General features: G+C 41.7%; 1 protein-coding gene across 4 annotated transcripts; it reads left to right on the plus strand.

Moving 5' to 3' along the window:
• The first annotated feature begins 1,562 nt into the window (after positions 1-1,562).
• Positions 1,563-6,751, plus strand: RPL34 (ribosomal protein L34). 4 transcript variants are annotated; one of them, XM_024551172.3, is made up of 5 exons: positions 1,563-1,667; positions 3,212-3,285; positions 3,368-3,467; positions 3,788-3,891; positions 6,615-6,751. In XM_024551172.3, the coding sequence occupies exons 2-5, from the start codon at positions 3,221-3,223 to the stop codon at positions 6,697-6,699; spliced, it is 354 nt and encodes a 117-aa protein (XP_024406940.1). In that variant the 5' UTR covers positions 1,563-1,667; positions 3,212-3,220; the 3' UTR covers positions 6,700-6,751. The 4 variants fall into 4 exon arrangements, with proteins under 4 accessions (XP_024406940.1, XP_024406949.1, XP_053779338.1 ...); XM_024551181.3 differs by having other exon boundaries at positions 1,659-1,798; XM_053923363.2 differs by lacking the exon at positions 1,563-1,667 and adding an exon at positions 1,687-1,805.
• The last annotated feature ends 3,635 nt before the right edge of the window (positions 6,752-10,386 follow it).

A 10,386-nucleotide genomic window follows, 5' to 3' on the forward strand; every position in this document is an offset into this window, starting at 1 on the left:
TGGCTCCCAGCGGCCTTCCTCACTGGGCATTGCTCTCAGCTGCAGGAAACTGCCTCACCCACCCTCTGGGGGCAGCCAGGCTCAGGAATGGCTGCGGGATCACAAAGGCCTGCTCCCTCGCCTGTTTGGGACACCTATGAAGAACCATCCTAATTCCACACCGCCCTGTTGGGCTAGCTCAGTTACAGGCACTTTGTGGGTGCCCTGATCCTACCGTCTATTGGTGCACTTTTTTTTTAAATTTCATTTCTTTTCAGGGAGAGGGAAAAGGGAAGAAGAAAGAGAAGAGAAACACAGACGTGAGAGAGAAACTGATTGGTTGTCTCACGTTTGTGCCCGCCCCCCCCCCACCCCCGCCAGCTCCTAGGGGAGGAACCGCAACCCAGCCCTGGGATCCGACAGCGAAATCAAAGGTTTGCGGGGTAACGCCCAGCCAACGGAGCCACGCGGGGCAGGGCAATGGGTGTTTTCTTGTTTGTTCGTTTGTTTTTTAAGATTTTATTTCCTTTTGGAGGGGAAGGGAGGGAGAGAAACGTGGATGTGCGGTTGCCTCTCCCGCGCCCCCTACCAGGGACCTGGCCTGCAGCCCGGGCCTGTGCCCTGCGGAGAATCCAACCCGTGACCGTTCCATCCTCCGAGATCCAGGTCAACGGGTGGACTTTTAAAGAGCACCCCCAACACACAGCATGCAAGTCTGGCTCCAGGGAGCCTAATCTAAAAGTTTAAAGGGCCTTTTTAGCATCCTTCCTTTGAGGCCGGGCAAACTTCTTTACTTTCTTGGAGGCCATGAACCCCTTTGACAATACAGTGAAAGCTAAAGACCCTCTTCTCAGAAAAATACACGCAGGCACTTAGTGTAACGTTTACACACTATTTTAATATTTTAGAGAGGTTTTTTTTTTCTTCCTCTCATTTTAAAGGTCCAGTTCAAACTTTACCACCCATTTGAAGCCTCAAGTAGCTCTTTGTACATAATCATAAGATTAGCCACCATTTACTGAGCGCTTACTCTCTTACAAGACACGTGCTAAGTAAGTACTTTAATTTCATGCCTTTGATCTTGACATAAGTCTTCAGGGTAGTTACTATATCTTTCTTTTAGAGATTTAAAGACTTGCCCAACGTACCACAGCTACTAACTAGCAGATACTGGGTTAAACCCCCAATTTGTAAAGCCTATACTTTGAATGGCAAGGAAAAATAAGTGAAAGTTGAAGACAGTAACTCCTCAAAAGTCACATACTTAGTAGTACTGTCAGAATTGGAATGTAAACCCAGGTCTAATCCCAAAACTGGCGCTCTTTAGGTTAAATGTGCCACAGCGCCCTTAGTGATAAGGGCGATAGTGATTTTTGTCCTGTGTTTGCCCTTCGCAGCTCCTTTGCCACTCGCATTTGCTTCTAAACAATTCCCAAAACACTTTCGCGTGGCGTCGTTGAGGACAGCTGAAGTGCGTCTCTCACACGGGAGGAGGCACGTCGGCTGCCGTACACCATGGCGGCGCTCTGCCTTCTCGTCCACGTGGGAAGGCTGCGTTATACCGTACAACATGGCGGCACTCTCTCGCCACGCCTCTAGACAGGACGTAACCTCCTGTCGGCTCGGTCGATTGCATCTTTGAACTCGAATGCGCTTTCCTTTTCCTCTTCCGGGAACGGCCTTGTTAGGTATGGTTGCTTTTCGCTTCTACTTGTAGTTACTCCTGTTACAATCGGCCGCCATCCAGGGAGTTGCGGCAGCCGAGAGCTGTTGGACGCAGTCTTTCGAACTGGCGTGGGGGTAAAGGCTCCGAAGGAAGGTTGGTGGTGAGCAGGTCCCTGGTTTTTAGCTTCAATCCACTCCTCCACCTTAACTTCCAGAGTCGTAGGGGCTTGGAGCTCACCGCCCCGCACTTTGCGGCTTGTGATGCCCGGCGTTTGGAGACAGACGTTTTGCGGTGGGCTGGTTGAGAGTCGGGGAAATGGCGGGACATCTTCGTACTTGCGCCGGTGTTTTGACACGGCTCTTGTGGATGTTCTAAAGCTTTCGGATGGCGGACGATCGACATGTTTTAAAACAGTTTTTCCCCCCCAAGGCCAATAGCAAGGGAGATTTTCTTTTTAATGTGTTAAAAAGGGGTTTTCTGTAGTTTTAGAGATGCAAACGCCATAGTGGCTGATTGGGTCACTCACCTTGGCCTTCCGTTTAGGTTTTGTTGTCTAACATTTGTATTTTAGTGCAGTGTAAGTAAGGATCCGGTAATAATAAATGCAGGCAGTTTTCACATAACGTGGCTGTGATGAAATGGTTACAAAATTCAGGATAAAAAGTGAGGTTGATTCAAGTCTCGCTTAGGTTTTCATGTTCCTTTGTGGAGTTCACTGAGAAACTAAGTCTTTCGTGTACATACTGGGTTGGCCCAAAAGTTCGTTTAGTTTTTTTCCTTACCATGGGTCTAGTAGTGCTTGTTATCTTTAACTTCATGGGAAACAATTTGGTTAGATTGTATTGTTGTATTGTGACAGCTGTCATATCAGCGTATGATTTTAAAAAATCAAATTTGGTTAATTTTTGTGTAGTCACTTTAATTTGAAAATGGAAGAAAATATTTTCAACATTTTCAGTGTATTATGCTTTATTATTTCCAGAAATGTAAAGATGCAACTGAAATGCAAAAAAAATTTGTGCAGTATATGGAGAAGGTGCTGTGACTGATCAAATATGCCAAAAGTGGTTTGCGAAGTTTCTTGGTATTAATTGACATTTTGGCCAAATAATTCTTTGCAATGGATCTGTCTTATGCATTGGAAGATGTTCAGCAGCACCCCTGGCCTCTGCCCACTAGAAGCCAATAGCGGGAGGTAGCTGACACACTCAAAATACCCAAATCAATAAAGTTATTGGTTAAAAGAAAAACGTGTCTTTCATCTTACAGAAAAAACTAAACGGATTTTTTTGGGGTGGGGGCAACCCAATATCTGTATAACCAATTTCCTAAGTAATACCAAAGTTAGTGTTAAATGGTTGGCACTTAAGTCGAACCAGGTGCTGCTTTTAGGGCAAAAGCAGCATCTGCTATGCGCCAGCTAATATACATAGTTTCAAAAAATGGGCACCTTTCATAAGGTAACTTAATTCAGGATATTATAGATAGGGATAATGCATAAATTACATGATACTGTTTTGTTTTGAAGTGAATTACTTCTGCAATGAAATTTTATTCTTAATTTAGGTATTCACAATGGTCCAGCGTTTGACATACCGTCGCAGGCTGTCCTACAATACAGCCTCTAACAAAACTAGACTGTAAGTATTATTAAAACTTCAAGCACATGTTGTCATTTACTCTGCAGAATGCTGAGCTATCGTCTGTTCTCTCACATTGTAGGTCCCGAACCCCTGGCAATAGAATTGTTTACCTTTATACCAAAAAGGTTGGGAAAGCACCAAAATCTGCATGTGGTGTGTGCCCAGGCCGACTTCGTGGAGTAAGTGAGCCTGTTGCTATGGAAAAGTTAACGGGTTGAAGTTTTGAGCACTCATTTCTGGTATGGGAATGGTGAAGGAGGGGAGGGGTCTAGGGGAGGTGAGAAAGTACTGAACATCCACAATCCAGACCTGATAAGAACGCAGATTTTCTTTTAAAGCCAGTATGACAGATAAAATGAAATGCCTTTCACATAAATCGGTACAGCATTCCCTTTCGTAACCTAGTTTAATGTTTGCAGTTAACACTTACTAAAAAAAAAAATGGCACTGTTTCTGTAAAAAGTATCCCAAAAATAATCTCAGCATTTTCTTTATGCAGGTTCGTGCTGTGAGACCTAAAGTTCTAATGAGGTTGTCTAAAACGAAAAAACATGTCAGCAGGGCCTATGGTGGATCCATGTGTGCTAAATGTGTCCGCGACAGGTAAACATAACTCTTGGGTCAATGGGCTTTCTTAAGCAAGTGTGTAAGTCTAATCGTGTATGCTATTTGTTCCTAGAAGACATGAAGGTCATCTGAACAAAAGTTGCATACTTTAGGATCCTTCCTAGACTAGAGATAATCAGTGTTACACAAACTAATAAATGATATTAGTTCAAAATAATTCATTAGGATTTTGGCCATCTTTATGCTAGATGTGGAAATTAAAATGACCTTGATTTTGTAGGGGAGGCAGGTAAGAACTACTAATTCTTGGGTCATTAAGATAGATGGAGAGTGGGAAGAATTAAAAGTAGAAACAAAGTAGATGTATGTAGTTCTGGTGGGGCTGGAGCAGAGAATAGTGGGAACTGGTAAACAAGAAAAGGGGAAAAGTCCCAGATCGTGAAGAACAATTTTTAGCTTGATTCCAACAAAACGCGAGCGCTGGGAACAGTCTCTAGTTTGTGAGAGCTAATGAAATGGTGCCCTCATTACAACCTGGGGGCTGGGTGGGGGAGGGTCAGGTGGAGGGCAAGGTCTTTGGGGTTTGTGAAAGCGGCATAGACAGACAGGAGTGGAAGCAGTGGAGTTTATGGTGGTAACATTTACTCGGCCTTTTTTTTTTTTTTAAGATTTTATTTATTTTCAAAGAGGGGAAGAGAGGGAGAGGAACATCAATGTGTGGTTGCCTCTCGTGTGGCCCCCACTGGGCACCCTGCCCATAGCCCGCATGCGATCCACTGAGCTACCCCAGCCAGGGGTGCTCAACATTTTTATAATGAATACTGTTGCTGCTTCATCAGGGAGGTGTCTCTTACTGTTTTGTTTGTTTTTATTTTGTTTTCTTGTGAAGAAACCAAGACTTGTTGATTAAATTCAGCTGGTAAGGTGCAGCCCTGGGATTTATGCCAGGCTTCATGGAGACCTTGCTTTTAACCCCACTGACTATATTAAGTTGTCTCCAAAGACCTCAGTGGATGGATTTGAGAGGTGACGGGTCTTTACAGTGAAGAAGGTGGTTCCGCAAGTAGTCTGCCTCCAGTCTTTTCAGATAGTTCTGTAAAGTGGTCTGGTCAAGTTTCTAAACCATATCTGACACCAGCCTTTGCAAATTCATTTTGCCTTTTAGCAGTTAATTTGTAAGGGGGTGGTAAAGGCATGTTATATGAATACAAATAAATGATAAATACAGGGCCCAGCACAAATAACACCCCCTTTTTTTTATAAAATCTTCTACAAAACCATAAATGTAATTCTGTAACATAACAATGTCATACTCAAGCACACCATATGACATTATAGGTGAAGTGTTCAAATTAAAACTAAATTATTGCACCCATGTTATTACCCTACCAACCACACTTAAGCAGGCCTTCTGCCAGACCCTGTATAACTTCCGTGAAATGCAGGAGAACTTAACTCTGAAGTTGAGAGGAGAAATTACCTGCAAGTGACTGGGAATCTAGGAATGCCATTTAAAGTGGAAACCAAGAGGTTGAAAGGTCACTGCAGGTCAAAGAACACACATAGGTTTGGTCTGGCACACTGAGGGTATGAAAAGAATAAATGAAATTGGAAAGGCACATTGGAGATAAAAGGGTTATACATTTCCAGCAGGAGGAGTTTGGCTTTTTCCCAGTCTTTTCCCAGACTTTGGCAGGCATACTCACATGGGGGCGTTTATTAAAAATACAATTCTCAGGCCCTAGCTCCTGGAGAGCTGGGTTTGAATCTAGAACACAGCATTTAGATTAGCATCAGCTCTGACAGTGGCTCTGCGTGGTCTTTGCTCTGTGTATGTTTAGGGAATTTTTAAGTGTCCTTAGTAAGAGTGACATCAGTCATATTTCTGCAATGTGATTGTGGCAGGAATCCCAGGGTTTTGAGACTAGGTTACTAGGTAACCAGAGGTGCCAGTGGGGACATTGGTGGGACGAGTGTCTGGGGATTAAATGAGTGTTTTAGCTCTGGAGGTAACGCTGATTTAACAAATAGCATCGTGCCTGTTCTTTGCCAGCTCCTATATACTAATGACAGTGATTGATAAAAAGGCACTTTCTCCCCAAATGGAAATTCAAAGTACAGAAATTGCAAACCCTTCCAAAATAATCTTTATAAAAACCCTGTGAAATATGTATGAAAGTATTCTGTGCTCTTTGATGGAGAAGGTAACTTACCCAAGATCACAATGGTAGGTTTGGTCTCAGACATTCAGGCTCCAGAATCCTTCCTCTTGATAAAGTACCTCTTGCTAATATCTCTTACCCCTTCGTTTTGGTTCCCAGCACATAACTCCTTTCTGTGTTTTTACTGGAAATTTTCAGTAATGCGGTTAAAACATTTTAAGACATTTTACAAGTCAGGTAGTGTCATTGGCCCTGGATCCTGATGAAATGCGGTTAAATGAACGCTGCTACAGTAGCAGAGAGCAGTCTGCTGTGGTGGCGATTTTATAGTTTATCATTAGTCCAAAGAAGAGGGTAGGAACTGCTGGCACAGAGGTGAAGAATTACCTTCTTTAAATGCCAGTGTAGGAAGAGACCTAGGCTGAAAAGTCCTGTCCATATAATTTCAATTTTTAATTTTTATTTGTGGGTTTTGTTTACTTTTCTGAGTGTCTTCCCTGATAGCTTTTGTTAATTCTTTTCTGGTGCTTTTCCTGCCTTTGTTAAGTCAGTGTTATTTGGGTTTTAACTGTATTTATTTCATATTTTCCTTTCTAGGATCAAGCGTGCTTTCCTTATTGAGGAGCAGAAAATTGTTGTGAAAGTATTGAAGGCACAAGCACAGAGTCAGAAAGCTAAATAAAAAAATGAAGCTTTTTTGAGTAATAAAAATAATTAAAATGCTTGTTCTGTTATTTATGTTGTAATTGTTAGTATACAGGTTAGATACAGTCTATATCTGGGAACCCTGTGATTTCTCAATTTTTACTTTCTCTGACTGATACTGCTACAGAAGAGCGATTGGGTCCCGCTGCCCACCACCATCCTCTAGGCCACAGGTGGCAAACACAAGGCCTGTAGGCCGAATCTGGCCCTCCACCTTGTTTCTACCCGGCGGCAGCACTGAGCTCCTTGCCCCTGGTTAAGGAATAGTTACATTTATACAGTTGTAAAAATTATATTCAGCGCTTTGAAGGCAACCAAGAGGCTGTTGCAGCCCCCTGGGGAAAATGAGTTTGACGTCCCTAGTCTAGGCATAACCCCAGAGGCAAAGGTCTGGTGATACAGGAAAGGAATCTTTATTCAAAGCATTACAATTTTGGAATAACAGCTTTCCACATGCGTTAGTCACTTAAACTTATCAATTAAGGCTGAACTTCAACACCTCAGTTCTATAATTCCCATTTTAATTACCTAATTCCTATAGGGTTAGTTTACAAACTAAAACAATATAAGATACAAAAGCTACACATTTTAAGGAGAGTAGAGCAGGCTTCTGCCTCAGGTAGTCCCTTCTAGATCACCCTGCCACGCTCGGCCAAGCCAGCTGGGTCCATTGGGGAATAGGCAGTTGCCCTAGAATCATCCACCCATCCTCAAGGCAGAGACCTTGTGCCAGTCCCAGAGTCCAAGAGCGCTGCTCTTATTTCAGATCTCGCCCATAATTCCATGCCCTCTGGAAGCATTCAGCTTCTCAGCTGATTCCATCTGAGGCTACCATTTATTTCCTCGGCAGACTGTCCCTTCTGTGCTCACCGTTGATCTGATGAGATTTCTGTGTATCAAGCAGTGATTTTTTTCAACCTTTTCCATCTCATGGGACACAAAACTAATTACTAAAATTGTAGTACACCATAAAAATGTTAAACTATTTTTTGCCAGTCTGACAAAATAGGTGTATTTTCAATTGACAACAAAAATATATAAAAGATAAGTGCCTATACTTCTATATAAGGACTAACCAGTCGGGCGCAACCTTATGCACATGACCACTAAGATGCAACTATTATATGACCTGTATATTTATGGTTCAAGAAAGGGCATTCGCACTAGAAACTATTGTGTTGGCTGTTGCCACTTTCACCTCAGGGAAGAGGTCAGTGCCCCTGAGTAATACTAGTCAGGTATTGCATGTTTTAAAATTCTGGCAGCACACCTTTGAAAACCACGGTAATGAGAAGTGAGTGATGGAATGTTTTTGTGGTAACTAAACGAAGTTTGAGAAGAGTGGCCCTCACAGCTGAAGGGCTCTGAGTACTGCTTGGGTCATTCCCATAGCTGCTGCTTCACCAAAGCGCGAAGGACGAAGACCACAGTGTTCAAGTTGGAATGGAACTGTTTACATCATTAAGTCCTCTATTTCCTTGGTTTTTCAAAATGGTCTATTTTGGGGAGTGAAACTCAGCAAACAATGAACTGTACAAAACCTCATGCCATGGGTCTAGCGAATTCAAACTCAGATTATGTTGGGCCTATCACGCAGATCAGAGCATTAGAATAGTAGACCTCACTTGGTATACAGGATGGGACAAAAGGAGGTTTACAGTTGTTTGTGTAGAAAATTATACAAGAAATGAACTCGCGTACTCAGCTGTAAACCTACTTTTGCCCTACCCTGTATTTTCTCTGAGCCATGTAATACTGTTTCTGACAACTCGTGATAATGCAAAAGTATGTAAAGATGTTAATAGTTCATTCTTACAGTGCTGAGACTGTACCAAGCATCCATCCAAGTATTCTACGTGCATAACTTTTCGATTGTCCTCTAAGACCATTTTTTCAAGCCATGTCAAGCTTATTTCCAATCTCAAGAGTAGAGAGAGGAGCCCCCAGGCTACTTGCACAAGCCAAGAGATGTAGTAACTCAGCTGAAAAATTCTGTAAAATTTGACTCTTTTCCTCTAGACATTGCTGTTGGCCTGATGTTTACACAAGGGAGCGTTTCCTCTTCACGATAAATGCAGTACCTCTTTCTAAGGAAGGAAAAAGGCGGAAATCTTCTTCCCCTCTTGAACACTTCATTGCCCCACACTGTCAGCTAACTTCTTTGGTTGACTTTTTATCAACATTTTGCAGAAGAGAGTAAATTGGCTAGCCTGGCATTTGAACGGAGGGAGTTAAATATTTCCTTTTAACAATACTGATAGCATCTCCATAGTGATACCTATTTGCCAGGTGTCTGACACATCAAAGCACCTAACATCTTCATTTAGTCTCCCCAACAACCCTGTGACACCTTTGTTATCCCCATTTTATAAATATTAACACAGATGGTGTGACATTACCCATTAGAATTTTTGCACATGTATTTAGGGAGTTGAGATTGAATGACAGCTCACCCCTAATAAATACTTTAGCACAAGGAATGATACCGAGGCCCCTATTTACATTGTCTCAGGAGATTGAGATCTGTCTTGTTTCCCCCAAATGCCTTTCCATACGGATTGTTAAACAACCAAAATACAAGTGTGTAACACAATTATTTTGAGTAATGTTTAATCACAACACAAAAAGATTTTTAATAGGTATATAATTGAAAAGCTTTGGATTCTGAGGTAGATTAACAGCTCATTTCTCCATGACTTAGTGAAGCTGATGGATACTGCATGGGCCTGCTTTGTGATCATGTAGCGTGTTTGGTACAACGGTCTAAAAGTTGGTAGTTTTAAAATAACACTCTCAAAAGCAATGACTTGAAATTTATATTCAGTCACTTAACTGCTTTGTAAATGAATGTAGTTTTTGAAAGGCTTGAGATGTAGTCTTTAGTAATAGCCTTGGAGGGATAGCCTCCATTTGCCGTTCAGGGCTCTTCCCACTGTGCAAAGTTCCGTAAACAATGTGACTGAACGCGGCCTCTACCGTGGGGACTATCGAGTTTCAACAAAATAAACGAGTTAACTTCGAAATTTGAGAAAACTGAAGCATTAAATTCTCAAAGAATTCTTCATGTTAAATGCTTCAACCTTTTCCAAATTGGAGATGTTTTCACTTTTCTTATAAAACATCTTTGTAGGCAATTTAGGAAGTATGGGAAAAGAATGAAAAACTATTCCCTTTAACTTCAGTATGTAGATAATCATTTCTAACAGTTTGATGTCATACCATCTTGCTTTCTAGGTGTAAGACAGACATTTTAAATTGAAATTGGAGGCATGGCTTATATATAAATTTTCACCATTCTTTCTACCCTCAACCCCTGTGAACCTGTTCCTTTGGAAAAATTATTTTAGTGACTGAATATGCCATCAAATCTATGTGCTGTAATTTAAATATTCCCTTTATTTTGAATATTTGGGCTGTTTCTAATGTTTCTCTGTTTTAACACTTGTCAGCATTCTTATACATCTAATTCATTTATGCTATTTTTTTTTTAATTCATAAGCTGGCATTAAAATACAGTACTTCAATAGTCGAGCTTAATTACTGGGGTTACAGTGATGTCTCCTAAGTGTTTTAGCCTGCTCAGCTTCGGTAACAAAGTACTGTAGACGGGGTGGCCTGAACAACCACCATTTACTTCCCACTGTTCTGAAGGCTGGGGAGTGGA

Source organism: Desmodus rotundus, chromosome 4, assembly GCF_022682495.2.
Source record: "Desmodus rotundus isolate HL8 chromosome 4, HLdesRot8A.1, whole genome shotgun sequence".
In the NCBI taxonomy this organism is placed as follows: Eukaryota; Metazoa; Chordata; class Mammalia; order Chiroptera; family Phyllostomidae; genus Desmodus; species Desmodus rotundus.